The 15,561-nt window shown below is 40.3% G+C and overlaps 1 protein-coding gene across 1 annotated transcript in view; it reads right to left on the bottom strand.

The window, feature by feature from the left end:
* The window catches only part of PHACTR3 (phosphatase and actin regulator 3), a 53,039-nt gene that overhangs the window by 29,516 nt on the left and 7,962 nt on the right, over positions 1 to 15,561 (bottom strand). The window contains exons 4-7 of the mRNA XM_009579263.1: positions 12,543 to 12,746; positions 8,370 to 8,634; positions 7,145 to 7,392; positions 756 to 909 (exon numbers count right to left, since the gene is read on the bottom strand). Coding sequence (XP_009577558.1) covers positions 756 to 909; positions 7,145 to 7,392; positions 8,370 to 8,634; positions 12,543 to 12,746 — 871 coding nt within the window. The remainder of the gene's footprint in view (positions 1 to 755; positions 910 to 7,144; positions 7,393 to 8,369; positions 8,635 to 12,542; positions 12,747 to 15,561) is intronic.

Here is a 15,561-nt window from a genome sequence, read left to right as displayed (position 1 = left end):
GGCGCAGCACAGATTATTTAACAATCCACTTTGTCTCATCTAAAATATTCATGTTTGCAGATATCCAAATGTAGCTCTTAAAACAACACACACAAAAAACAAATGGTGCAGTCTGAGCCTCACAGTTACCTTAAATCTTTGCTTTAGGCTACACGCCACAGTAATGCTATTTCTCTCATAGCTCTACCCTGTTGCCCTGGTTACTGATCAAAACCAGACCATCCCTGCTGTCCCTGCAGCTGGACTTACACGAACACCTTACCCATGTGAGGGCAGTGCTGCTGAAGTTGCTTCTTCCTTAAAGCAGAAATACACCCATGAATGCATACAACAGCTTTCCCTTATTCAAGGAAATATGCAGGTATAATTGTCTTTATCCTCAAATTCAACTAGCGCTGACAAAGCAAAATCAGGTTAGTAAATAATTATATTATTATTTCTGTTAAAGCACTAGCCTTCTTGGAGGACCTCTAAATCTTGATTACATCAGTGGAACTGCAGGTACATTTGGCAGAATTTTGTCTCCTATATTGACTTCTGTCTTGTTTTCTATTGAAATCAAGGGAATCCTGACTGAAGAGGGAGTTAAGATTTTTTCCATGTCACTGATTGACATGGAAAATGTGCTATATTAGTTTGTGCATGATTCACTGCAGGAAATGGACTTGGGGGTGGGTAACAGTGGCTCATCTGACAGTACTCGGAGGACACTTCATTGTAAAGGGAGGTTCCTCCCTGTTCTTAGGTAGACTTACTTTGAGAGTTTCATTTCAATTTGCTGCCGGATTTCCTGTCTTTCCTCATCTGTCCTCCTTGGGAAAATATTCCTGTCTTCCAGCTCCTGCTTACTTGGTCTGTTTCGTAGTTTTACTGCCAGCAGTTCTTTCTTGCATTTTCTTGGCAAAGTACCTGGGACATGCATTGAAAAGAAAGTTATTAGAAAGACAGTTCCTGGAGATGAAACATGAACATATGAAGAGTGGGGAACCTACAGACTGACAGTGATCTGTATGTTAGCGTGCAAGTAGCACTACAGTTGTGCAGGGCTCAGACACAAAACTGCTTACAAATGCAGAAGGATCATACTCCTGTGTTACCTTTGTTATCCATTATAAGCAAGCAGTGCTCTCAGGTGAAAATTATTTGCAGCTGAGACACGATTCACATCACTAGTTTAGAAGTCAAAGGCTGTGCATCTTGCCTCAGTCCTCTGGGCATCCCTATAGCCCAGAGCAATCCCTATTTCCTGAACGATTTAGTGGTTCCTTTGCAGAAGGACTGGATCACTCAGTCGCAGCAGTGGCCGGGACATGTACACCTTCCTCTCTGGGTCACCAGGTATAACCAGGAATAGATAATGGTAACTGAAACAATCTAAGTTGTTGCTTGGCATGTGTGTATATATGCACAAACACACACACACACACACACACACACATATATATATATATAAAAATATATATATAAAAAGTCATTCTGGTTTTCTGGCATGAGAAATTAGAAGATCAGAATTGTGATCATACACCGTGTGTAACTCTAACACTAAATGTAAGCCGTTATGTATGTCTACATCCTGGCCAGTGTGACAGTGTGTCATAACAGAATTTCATTTAGTAATCAATACTATACTGTTGACATTAGGCCTTTCCCTCTGAAAAAAGCAGAGGCAAATATTCCAAGGAATGAAAGAAAAGGCCAGATTTTATGGTGATTTGCAGAATGCTGGCAACTTAATTGGGCACTTGGGCAATAAGAGACACAAATACTGTGATTGCATGACCTGTTCTGCTTATGGTAAAAATATGGTAACACATGTTTTCCATCAAACCAGACAACCTAAAACATTGCCATTACAAAAGAACTGTTCACAGGAGAACATGCAGCAACCGTTTTGAGTAGGAGTCTGCTGCTCTTCAGTGTGCTGGATGTTGAGTCCTTGATGCTGCCCTTCTTGATGACATTAGAAACATCCTTTCACTCTTACTAGAGGGAACTGTGTTTGGGCTTAGGTGTTTCTGTATCTCTGGTGTAACTCTTTAGACTTCAGCAGGCTAAACAAATGAAAATTGGACTCCTCAGCTTATAAAACCATTTTGCCATGTGTTTGGAAAGGTATGCAATAAAATGGCTGTAAAGTAGAAAGCCATCTTTATTTTCAAATGCAGACTGAAAGTCTGAGGTGGTGGCCATATCTGATGAGGGGTAGCTTGCTTATGATGGGGGGAAAAGAAGAGGGAAGTGCTATTAAAACCAGTGAGTTGCTGAGTCATACTGGTAGGACTACAGTCTTCCAGCAGTCATGTCACAGGTAGGTTGTAAGGAAGTGAATTTACACCAGGTGTCTGCACGCCTCTACTGTGCTGTACTGGCTTTTCTGGTGTTCAGTCCAGGGCTTCAGCAGAGTCTGAAAATTATCATTGCAGAGTAGCACCAGTCAGGTGGGGTTTAGAGTATTGTCAGGGTACGCAGGAACTACAGTTAAATCTTTGTATTCGCTTCATCTTGGGAATGTGGTGTGTAATAAGAGGTTATCTTGTTTTGGTTCCTCTTTACTTTAAAGGGTTTTTTTAATTTAATGCTTCACCTTTTCTAGAAAAGGTCACTTCATTTTTAAAGAAAATGACATTTAATTGGTATTTTTGTTTGGCATTTGAGATAGGATTAAAGTCTATTTTTTAAAGGATGCTCTGGAGGTTGGCAAGATTCTAAATCCTAAATAGATTCTCATTCCCAAATATTGGGGTTTTATTTGCTAGGGATCTGTGGACCTACATTATTATTATCACTATTGATCTCAAATTTCTTTATGCAGAAGGGAGGAGTCTATACCACATCCACACATACATCTTGGGAAGACTGGGGCAGATAGTAGTTATGGTCTCCCTGTGTGAGCAGGGACAAGTCTCTTGATATAGTTGCAGTGGTCTAAAATAAAACTTTTTAGAAACCATAATCAGCTCAAAACCCCGCTTCGAGTCTAAAAGCTGTGCCCTTGTTTAGCACCTTCCTCCTAATGCTTTCAAAGTCTATTGCAAACATTAATTAAATTAAACCACACAGTCCTCTGTGAAGTAGTAGGTATACATTTAACAGATGGGTAAAGAAATTAAATGATTTGGCTGATGCCACACAGAGCCTTCTGCTAACTGAATATATGACTCCATCAGAAACATTTGGCTGACAAAGCCACAGACTTGGGACTCTGTCAAGGTTTTTCAAGCCTCCACCACTCTGGGAGTGGGTGCAGAGTGGGCGTTTGCAGTGCTCGGTCTATACAGCACAGAAACCAACAGAATTCCTTCTGGAAACAACCTGAAGCACATTTGGGGCTAGCAAGCTCCCAGGTATCCCTGAACATGTTCTCATTTTCACCTGGAAAATTTAAACAGGCGGTACGAGGAATTTGGTCATGTCAGGAGATTGCTGCGGAGAGACTGCACGTGCATATTAAGCCCAATGTCTCCAGAACGTGATCGACATACCGCCCATGTGCTGGCCATCTGCGCAGTGCATTTGCAGGCAGTTCAGTGCATCTTGGGTCTACTGAAAGCAACCTATGTATACGCTATACAGCACATGCATACGTCTCCGTCCAGAACTGCTTAGAAGGAAACAAGGGAGCTCTACATGTGTAGTAAACACTTTTTTTTTTGTTTTTTGGAGATGCACCCTAAATGGTTATTCTCCCATTCATTAGTGACAGCTAAGGTATGAGCATGCAGGACTATCCCTACTCCCTTCAGGCTGTTATAAAACTACTTGCCATACTGTACTATATCTGATCTTTGAATTGTGGGAGGACAAGGGCTAGAATCACAGTGATTATTTGCTCAGATGAGGTCAGGGCTCATTTTCTGCTGTCCCTTATCTCATTGAAGGCCAGCTGAAACCGATGCTCTGCAGGTAAAAGACTGGACCTTTTTGCAAGAAGTCAGGTTTTGAAGCTGATGTGGAGACATTGGCTTAAGCTAGCTCACTGTATGCCCTAGAGGCTTGTATTTCAAAGTGAGATGGAACAATGCAATGATTTTGCTTGAAACAAAGTAAAATGAAGCTGCTCTTCAGGGCCTTGACTGCTTCCAGGCTGCTCTGCTGCACACTTAGAAACAGTCTACTACTTTGTGAAATTAAAAACACAAATCGTATCTGAAAAATCTCAACTTTAACCCAAATCTTGCTGTTGTATTAGAGGAGTGGAGAGCATATAACCCCCTCAGGATAAGCTGTGCTCTCTTCATCCAGATGTCTGGATTTCTAAAAGGCTTATGCTATAGCCACTCCCATGGTCCATATGCACTGGGCACTGATTAATCTTTAGGGTATTTCACCAAATAAAAATGCAAGAGATCTGGATTAAGCTGATCTGCTAGTCTAAAGAGCCGTTCCCCATGCCTGACCAATTGGGTTGATTCCTGAAAAACACCACCTGCCTGACAAAGTTAAAAGAGGGAGATGATGTTATCCCCTTCAGGAGGACATACTGGGAAACGTGTAATTCATCTGTTTTCATCTTGACTGGCCCACTGATGGCCAGTTCTGTTATTCCACCTGCTGCAGAAACCCATATCTGATGTTTCAGAATTAATAAACATATAAATAAAACAAAACAAGAGAGCAAAGAGGAAATAAAGCTCCAAACTAGTTTTCCCCACATCCATTTTCAGCACCCTGAGGCAAGTTCCTTCCTGATCACTATCTCAGTAGAAAGTGAACCTGCAAATACCCTTATTTAAGTATTTTCTTCCTAAGGGTTATTTTTTCTGGTCAATAAGGCATGTTCAATGCTGGTCTGCCCCATGACCAAGCTATCTCAGACAGGATCTTGGCTGTGGCTTGTTTCATGATTTATGGCAGCTCAGCTAGGTGAACAATAAATGCTTTGAAAATTCCCACCCTTTTCATGCTTGGTCTGCAGGTTCCTGACAAAAGTTCCTGTTTTAACTCAGTTGAATCATGACATTTAATTTCCTGTATGTTTACTGTTCTTTCTATCAAGCAAAAGGCAAATCCTAATACTGCATGCTGATGGAAAGACCTTGCTCGCACTAGTTATCACTTGTGGGTTACATGCTAGTTACATTATTTTTTAAGCTTGTGCACAAGACTCCTGTCTTGCCTTGTGTTTTTAGAGGTTTCAAAGAATGATTTATTGAGTAGGGTGCTAATGGAAAGCCAAAGTACAATTCCTCACTTTTTCCTGAGTTACCTGTGACCTAATTTCATAACAAACCTTTGAGTTTTCAGCCTTTCAGATAAGGCATCTAACTGGCTTTCTACATATCTACATATGTACTTCTGTTACTAGCACACCATCACGAGAACTGGGGAAGCAAGTATGTGGTTCTGGCCCTTGACATTTTAAATTTGAACTGTTAGTCTTACTCACTAAAACATTCAAGAATGTATCAGCCCCACCTCGTTATATTTACCAATCGGTCCTATAAGCTTTTCCATCCAGCTTTTACATCTTTGTATACTCACACATTATTCAAAAATGTATTTAATAATTTTTCTACTATCAGAGATTATTTTTCTAATTTTCTAGCAGGCATGCCCTACCCAATCATAACACATGACCAATCATGCCCAATACATAAGCCATGGTATGAAGTAAGATTTATACGTACACATAATATTTTCTTAAATCAAATTATATAGTTAAGGGGAAAAAGTTTTCTGTTCAGTCTGATTTCTTTTTATTTCATGTTGTGTAGCCAGTATTTCAAATGGCAGATTTCAGTATCTTCTATGCTGAGCAGCAGTATTGTTGCAGCTACAATAAAGCCAAAATATCTTTGAGAGAGATGTTTTTCTCACTATCTCAGTTGGTCTAATATTGCCCTGTAAAACTTGCTGCGTTTAAACCATTCTTAAGCCATCACCAATACACCACCACTGTTGTTCAACTGTAGTAAGCAGGAATTTTTCAGAACTCTAACACTGTGGAAAGCCAAGAGCTGCTTCTAGATATCACTGAAATTTGTACAATAACCAATGCCCTTCTATCATCATAATTTCTGTCTTCACAGACAGTGGATAATTATTTGTTAAATATATAGAGTATTCATCTTCAACAGTAAAATATTCAGATTTGTTTTTACTAGTAGAGGATAACATATTTTTTGCCTGGCTGCCTCTAGCTCTTAGAATTTATACCACAGGAGACTACTTTTTAATCAGGAACAACACATAGTCAGAAAAAAATAGATAGAACTGGTGATTTTTATTTTTTAAGTTATCCTTAAATGCACAGCGAATATTAAAGGGATTCTCTTTTCTTTTGTTTTGTCTCTGTTACTAGATGTCTTAAGATACAGGAGCAGAACTCGTGTCCTGTCTGCTGGCTCATACTTTCTAATAGGCACCTTTTAAAATTCATCCTTGATCTATTACAACAATTATTTTTTGATTAATTTTTCTCTGCCTGCCTTCTTTTAATGCATTGATGAAGAGATTGAAGGATTCATTGCAGACTGAATCTTTGTCTTGCTAACATGGAAAACATTAAAAGCTTGAATGAAAAATAAATTTTCTAATGACAGCTGATTATTTTGCCAAAGCCCACTTAAATAATTGCTCAGGATTATACAATGCATTCCCCCTATGTCTCAAGAAAGGGTAAAATGGACCAAATGGAGAGCAACTTTCTTCTTTAAGATATTTTTTGGGATGTTTGTCCTTCCTAGATTCGTTAGTTTCTTCCACTTTTCACTGTACCATCACTGCGCTAGAATAATAGTCCTAAAATGGGATGCTTCCAAAACATCCACAGCATTGGCACCCAATATACAGAACGCTTTGTCTACTGACAGCAAGATGTGTCTGCAAGTGCTGCCATCTCTATTTGGTATGGTACATAAGTAGGGTACATAAGTAATTGAAAGGGTAAAGCATACTTATACATTGACTTATCAACGTAACTCTAAACATCATCTTAGTATGCAGTACCTACCAAGACAAACATGATCACAATCGCTATGTCTCAAATTTAACTTTAGCTTTTCACCAGGATTCCTTGAAAAAGTTGATGTGACAATAGAGAATTTATACTGCTCAGTATTTTCTGATGCATGCTGCCTTGTTTGGAGCATTCTGTTAGGCTACCATAGTATATCTTCATAATATAGTAAGTGACTTTCCTTACCAGAAATAATGGAGTCATTCAAAACTTCCTCATCCTGATAAAAACCAGAGTCTTCCTTGAGCTCTGAGTTCATGATCATGTTTTCTTTGTTCTCATCCGACTCTTTAACTGAGTTCCACTTATTTTCTGAATCACTGCTGTAACTCAGTGAGTTCTCCTTTTCTTTGTTGCGCTCAATGCTAGATGTTCTGGATGGACGGACATCCACTCTTTTTTTTGGAGAGCCTTTGCTTTCTCTTCCATGGAAGCTGTGGGTGGAAGGTGCACAGCCCAGTTTTTACAAAAGACTGTTTTATTGCCACAGTAGGAACTTACCGTTATATGAGAATGAGCAGAATGTCTTGTAACTCGTAAAGGCCAGGGCAGAGGGTTCAACATGGGACAACACAGGATAGCATTCTCAAAACTGTGTTGAGAATGGCTAACGTGGATCTACTTTCCTATCTCTGTCATAAAAATAAGGTACAGAAGGGTGGTGGCTAATGTATTTCTTTGATATATAGCCACATGCTATATTGTACTGATTAAAAAAAAAAAACACCGCACGTCCTTCTAATGTAAAACATACATGGCATGAAATATTAACATTCTGATATTTTATGATCATGACAGAGGTTTAACAGGGCCTGGAAATAATATTGTATGAATCTATTCCCCATGACAATAGCTGTTATGGAATTGAGAAATGTTACCAACTTAACTCTAAAGCTCTATGATGGAAAAGGTTATCTCTGTCCTTCTCTAATACACAGGAGGGCTTATAATGAAAACCAGACAAAGTACCCAATCTATTCCCATACAAGCATTTGTATTAAAAATGGATACCGTATATGCTCATGTATAAGCCAAGAGACATATACTGAAATAGTAGCATTTCTTATATGTAGAGTATTGATATTTAGAGCAGGATATGCCTTAGCACTCTAACTTGGTATCTTGTGGGGAGATTTTCTTTTGCAATAGGTCAAGGATTATCTAATGATTCTACCTGTTTGAAAACCTACTTCCATGTCACAGTAGCCTCCTTATAAAAGAAGAACATACTTTGAAGTAACTGCCAATTTAACCAAGGATGGATGTTCAAAGTAGTGACATCAAGAGGAAGGCAAACCCAAGCTGTAGGAGTAAATAGAATGCTAATAACAGGGTAGGAACATTTACCAAGAAAAATGATTTAGTGAAATGACTCTCCTCATGCACCCATATAGCCAAGAGGCTGTAGTACCTGTCCTGCCGGTGTTTGGTGGCCAGAGCCCTGTGGAGTTCTTCAATGACTCTGCTGGGAGGTAAAGGCAGGTGGACGGCAGCCAGGTGAGGGGAACCGGTTGGCGTTGTTACCTGTCCTCTGACATGGGGATCTGAACTTTTCTGGCCAGAGGGATGGAAGAGGGCAGCTTGTCCTGAGATTTGGGAGGAACCAACAATGACATAATTCTTCAGGATGGTGGAAGGAGGAGATTTCATGGCTGGGTCATCTATTTCACTTCCTGCTGTCAAAACAGAAGAGGGTAAGAGTTTGTGCAATGCTGCTTTTTTTTTTTTTTGCACACAGAGTCAGCACTGGAATTAATTTGTTGTATTGAACAGAGGAAAATGGTGATGTTTTGTTCTTGCTAGGAGGTAACTGGTTAAGCTGAGTAACTATCTGAATTCAAAAGGCTCATACTACACAGACCCAGATCTTTGATCTAGCAAAAAAGATGCCTCCCCCATTTCCCCTCTTTCCCACAGTATCAGATTCTCCTTTTTCCCAGCCCACCAATGCATTCTTGATTGCAAGTACTGTTCCTCCTAACCACCAATGGCTTGTACTGCTGTGGCCTTCCAATCTAGCACTTTCTCTGCTGGACGCTGGCAGACTGTATTAAAATTTATGCACTGTGGTTCTCAGTCAGGACAAAATGTACCAGTGTCTGTTACCTGCTTCTCCATGATTGCTGCACAGCTTAGACCTCTGTCTTTCCTAGGCCAGTTGAGGAAATGCCAAAATCATTATAATATGAGGATAACGTTCGTATAACAAAACTTGCCAAATGAAATCCAAATGAAAGATGTGGTATTGACCACTAAGAAGAAAGAAGAAGGGTGGGGCAATCTAATCTTTTTTTTTTACCCCCAGATTCAGATATTTCTTATGCAATGTAAGCATTTTCTTGGAAATTAGACTTTGATATATACATTTCTCTAACACCTGAGTCCAAAAAACAGTAGACATTTCCCTGGTTGTAAATTTGGTAGTTTCACACGCTTAAGATAACTGAATATCTGGCTTGAAAAAGGTGCTGATTAACTTTTCTGTTCTGCAGTTCTCTTCCCCTTTCCCTTATATCTCCCCAAGCCTCTGGCATACGGCATAGTTTACACCAATAGCTCAGTCTGGGTGTAAAAAGGCAATGTTCTTCATACAAAAGAGTATTTCTTTTCTCTTGTTGCCACCTAGTGTTTTAAACAGGAATTTAAACTGACACAGCTTGTACAGCTTTTGTACAAACTTGTTTTCACAGATGATTTTCACTTTTTTTTCACTTACTTTTGAGATAAATCCTTCAGTTCATAGCAGAGGAAAACTTCTGCTCAGGCCAGGATTATTCTGAAATACCCATGTAAAAAGGACTTGGTTCCTATTAGCAGGTTAACTTACTAGAAAACTGGAGAGGACAAAAGTAGGTTTGTATACTAACTTCAGTTATTAAATATTTCCTCTCAGACCCAGCATTCTGCATAATGTTTACCAACTACATGCCTTTTCTTAAGTTCACTGCTGGAAGTCTGGTACAGCTCCGCAAGTGTGAGGTTGGAGGTTGGAGGGCAGAATTACTGAGGACAACAGCAAAAGCACAAGTAGGAAGAAGAGCTCCTGTAGCCATAACCAAAATCAAACATCGAAAATTTGAGAGTAACTAACCCTGGTCTCTTTTTCACATTTGTGGGGTGAGGAGGAGAGCATCCTTCAATGAGGAGAATTGCATCCACAATAAAATCTTCTCTCTTAAGCTAAAAAAGGTCTAACATTATTTTTTTTCATTTTTGGAAGGCATTTTTGCACATTTCTCTCCCTCCAACCCAGAACCCTAACCAATGGCCAGAGCTTCATTCATCTTTCTATGCATCCAGGAGACAGGGATCAAGGTAGTCCAAAAATTACCCTATTTAAATTACCCTATTTAAAATCTGAAATGTCTGAAAGCGCAAGGGCATTTCTTCATGTGTCTAGGTGCCCAATGTGCAATGTCTTGGCAATGAGACACCTTCCCCGGAGCTCCTCCTGCACTGATCAGGATGGTTGTTGTGGCCAGGAGACAGCCAACCTCTGCTAAGGAAAAATGTTTTTTTGGCACTCAAGGGGGTTTTGATTATGTGCTACTGTGGAGATGCACAGAAGACATTTATGATCAATTATTGCCCATTGAATCATGGCCTGAAGGGATGAAAAAACCCACCTCTTAAGTCATTTTATAGTGCTGCACAGGGAGAGAGGGTGTCCATGTTTTCTCAGAGCAAAAACCCCAAGTTCAGCTCAACCCTAAAGCAGGAAGGGAGGAGACTTTGTTTTATCTTTATACCTGCTTGTTCCTGGAACAGGTCAAGGGCCAATTTTGTCCTCATTGCAGCTTGAGCCAATATGGAGAGTTGAGAGTTTGCTTAGATCTCACCTTATTTGTCCTAATGACAGCTGTTCAGTGAATAATCTTGCAGAGTGATGTCTTGGCACCTTGCCCTGTTCCCCCTCACTCTGTGATTAATTGGTGCTTGGCTTATTCCTCACTCCTCTGCTAACAGCATCTCTAACATTTTTAAGGGGGAAAAACTAAACACAAAAGAGCTTTTCAACCTCTTCATCTTCCTTTTCTTTCATAATCACTTTTCCTCCTTCCCCATATATTTGTATTCCCTTTCACTTATTGACAGTATTTGTTTAGTCTTAACTTACTACTGCCTCTACAAATTAAATAAATGTATAATCACTATTGAAAAAGGGTCTATAGTTATTGGAGACATTGAGAAAACTGAGAGTTGTTCTTTGTGGAAAATTTAGATGAGAATGAAATACCAAAACTCAGAATATCTTAGATGTCACAGGAAATACTTTGGTTAAGCAGCAAAAATATCTGGACTCAAAATGCTGTGAAGTGCCTGGAGGAGCTGTAATCTTGTTACCCTCTATGGGTCAGGTTTTCCAAATAGCCTACATCTCATGCAGAGCATGGCCTTCTCATCAGTTAAGCAAAGTCAAAGGGTATCCTGGTTGTGCCTGTTCATCTTGCAAGGTGGAAGGCGCAGGCTAGACCCTGACCCATAGCACAAAATGTTGAAGCAATCTGAACAGCAGGTTGCAAGGAGCATTATGATACCATTTTGAATCCAGCTCCCACTTAAACTCTTATGGCTTTTAAGCATGGAGAAAATATGGATATTTTCCATGGGAAGCAAGTACTTGTAATTTTCCTCAAAAAGACTGAAAACCTCAATATTTTCTATGAACCCCAATGGTCAGATCACAATGCCCCTCTGATTTTTTTTTTCCTGGTGACTTTGAAAACCCTATTCATTGTGCCAGTAGATGAGTGTGGATGCAAATCAGGGCTGAGATAATGGCTGTCATTTAAAAGTGTAAATATCCAACAGGTCTGATATTTAGATGTCAGGACTTTATTCTAATTTGCAATAAGGCCCTTTTAACTGCTTTTGCCATATGTAGGGGCCCTAAAATTGGAACAAACTAAAATCATATTCACTTTAACACCCTTTCTGCCGTGCCAGAATGTTGGAAAATATAACAACATTGGCAATACATTAGAAAATCAGGCCCAGAGGAATTGCTCTTGAAACATTCAATGAAGTCTGGCACGGACGATTGCTTTGTGGGAGCCAGTTGTATCACTTATGTGTGTTCTGTGCAATAGACCAGATTTCATAGCTCTAGATTAGACCTACCCTAGAGAGCAAACCCTTCAGACAGAAACCTCTACAGAACCTATTGACTTGAACTTGATTTTGGCTGTTGTACTGTTATCTGGTGGGAGTCTAGGTAACGAAAACATTTAAATCTTCCTTGTGTTTTATGGCATATCAATATGGGTATCTGATTCAGCAGATGTTTGCAGTGGTTTGATTTGTTTTACATGTGTTTAGTGCAATAGACTTGCAACAAATAATCCCCTGAGAGATTCAGATAAATATGTGAAGTACAAAGATCAAGGTGTTGTTATCAGGCAACCGGACCCCTCAGTTCATGGAAATCTTTAGCATTCTGTTCACTCAATATAACTGGCTTCATTCACAGCAGTTTGCGGCAATAGGCTTAAAAAAGGATGTAAGAAAAAAATTATATACTGTGCTGTGTAGGTGAACAACACATAAGGGATGGGAAAGTCTTTACTGACTGGTAATGACTGACCTGTTGCACTCTTTGTGATTTTGGAGATTGCCTTAGGTGGTGGAGCTGGGAGCAACGGAGGGCTGGGAAGCTGTGCTGGGTTTCTTTCTGTCTGTTTCTGGGGGGAATCTGTGGATTCAGATACAAGTAAGGCTTGTGGACTGTCTTCAGATGCTGGCAGGCTGGCGTCTTCTAATTCTTCCGAGGGTGCTGAAGGTTTCTTGGCTAGTAGGAAGATGAGTAAAATTAATGGAACATGAAGTTAATATTAATGATAGGCCAGGGGACAATGCCAGGAATGCTCAGAAAAACAGAACGCATGGCACACAGCTAGAAGCACTTCTTTTCCATAGTGAAAATAATTATTGTGTGAAATAGCCAACCAGCCAAGGCAGGTATAGAATAAAATGTATGAGGATATTGAAGAAATGTTCGTTTTGATGTTCCTGAGAAAACTGCTGAGCTTCCTTTACTTCCCTAAAGCCTTTTTCCCTTTCCTTTTTTTTTTTTAATAATGAAGACAACAAGGGGAAGCAACTTTTGAGAACTGCAATGAATTTTCTTACAGCATGCAGTTGCAGTGGCACAGTTACTGAGTGAGTACTCTTCTGTGCTAGGAACACAGAGCCAAAGGGCCAAGAGTATCAAACTGGTACTACTACATGAAAGCTGACTTTCCAATTGTTTGTTGTACACATTTATTTTCACAATTTAATTTTTATCTTATTTAATACATGACTTCAACTTGCATCCCAAATCTTCTCTTACTGTACCTGACTCCAGAACTGTTGAGTCTTTCCTGGGGTTAAAGTTGATAACCAAGAAAAGCCTGCCATAAAAAAGATTTGCCATTGGATCTCAGCAGCTAGTGTGGAACAGAGAATCGGTGAAGTACTTAAGAAAAACTTGAATCACCAAAGCCTTAATTTGAGATGGTGAAGCAGTGCTCATTTCAGGATTGTCTCCTGAAAGATGGCAAAAGCACTTAGCTCTTAAAGTTAGTGCAGGCTGAATCACTGAGCAGTTCATCAAATTGACCTGACTGTGATGAGGGCACAGGGGAATAGATCCAGAAAGGCATGAAGCTGAAGCAGGACATAGGTGGAATTTCAGTGATGAAGTTCAAAATTAACATCCTTGAATCCTGCTTAGATACCAGCTGACTGTGGCGGTACTTAAACTCACACAGTGCCTCACTGTTTGACTTTCACACTCTGTTACATGTCCTGATCTCTGCCTTGGCATACATGGGGACCCACAAAGAAGCTCGAGGCTGACTCATCCAGGACCCCAGCCACAGCCAGGCTCTCTCCAAACTGCATTTCCAGCCACTACGGGCTCAGTTGTAGCCATGAAGGTGATTTTTCCTACCCTAGAAGGTGAAGCAGTCATCCAAATGGGGAGATCAGTGTTTAAGTCTCTCCTCAGCATAGAATCGTAGAATAGTTTGGGTTGGAAGGGACCTTTAAAGGTCGTCGAGTCCAACCCCCCTGCCGTGGGCAGGGACATCTTCAACTAGATCAGGTTGCTCAGAGCCCCGTCCAATCTGACCTTGAATGTTTCCAGGGATGGGGCATCTACCACCTCTCTGGGCAACCTGTGCCAGTGTCTCACCACCCTCATCATAAAAAATGTCCTCCTTATATCTAGTCTAAATCTCCCCTCTTTTAGTTTAAAACCATTACCCTTTGTCCTGTCACAACAGGCCCTGCTAAAAAGTTTGTCCCCATCTTTCTTATAAGCCCCCTTTAAGTACTGAAAGGCTGCAATAAGGTCTCTCTAGAGCCTTCTCTTCTCCAGGCTGAACAACCCCAACTCTCCCAGCCTTTCTTCACAGGAGAGGCGTTCCACCCCCCTGATCATTTTTGTGGCCCTCCTCTGGACCCGCTCCAACAGGTCCATGTCTCTCCTGTGCTGAGGACCCCAGAGCTGGACGCAGTACTGCAGGGGGGTCTCACCAGTGCTGAGCATGACAGTGGTCCAAACTACTTGGGCTGGATAAATGGCAAATCCCACTCCTTTTAGCATTCTGGATTGTCTAAACAAAGTACCTTTCCCTCCAAACCATTCTAGGGCATCTCCTAAAAACTCACAGCAGTGGGCACCCAGAGCTGGCAGGTCACAAATCTTTTCTTGGCTCAGTTTTATGTCTTGTTTGGAATACAAACTCTGTATTAATGAACATTCAGCATCCTTGTGTTCAGAGTGCATGGGGAGGCACCAGAGCACTTAGGCAGTTGGAAACAATAGCTTTGGCAAGATAATAGCATTTAATTTGTTGACAAACAGATTAATGAGTATGCCTAGAAGAGGAGGAATGAGTATTTATCATTCAAAAAAGACAGGAAAGTAGAATAAATATGCATCGTTAACAGGAATTCTTGTGAAATTTGGCTTGATAGGAAAGCTGCCATATGTGATAGTCGCCTGAATTATAGAAGGAAATAATTTTCTTTTAAATATACTTCTAGGGAAATGCTTTGTTCCAGGCTGACATCACTTTGTATTTTTGTGCCTACTGCATAGAAGACAAAATGTGGAATAGAGGAAGAGAAAAATTAAGTCACTAATGGGTTATATTACAGAAAGATCAAGAGCTCCAGTAGATGTTTAGTATCTTCATAGGAAAATTAGTGAGATTTGAGTGCATTCCCCTGAGTAGAGTGATACTTTCTTCTGGCAGTAACTTCACTAAATCAGTAGACCTCCCTGTGACACGAAGTGCTGTTTGGCACAGATACAGAGGAGCAGCCATAGTGGGACCTTTCCCATAGAGAAGGTGGATCCGAAACACACTTGGCCTCAGTCAGGCGGATCTTTTTGTTTCTGAACTCTATCCTGTTCTGAGAGTGGTATCACAAAAACAAAGTGGCATTGTGCACTGTTGTCTAAAAAATGTCCATTTTATATTCCCTGCAAAGAACGGTTTGCTTCTGTTTTTTTCTGTGGTTGTTTCTGGTAACAACAGCACATGTTTGACTCAGTCTGAAGGCAGAGCTGAGGCTTGAATACACAAACCTATTAACAGATTTCATACTGC

The sequence above is a fragment of the Fulmarus glacialis genome, unplaced genomic scaffold, assembly GCF_000690835.1.
Source record: "Fulmarus glacialis isolate BGI_N327 unplaced genomic scaffold, ASM69083v1 scaffold12076, whole genome shotgun sequence".
Classification (NCBI taxonomy): Eukaryota; Metazoa; Chordata; class Aves; order Procellariiformes; family Procellariidae; genus Fulmarus; species Fulmarus glacialis.
This window is presented reverse-complemented; position numbering and strand designations above follow the sequence as displayed.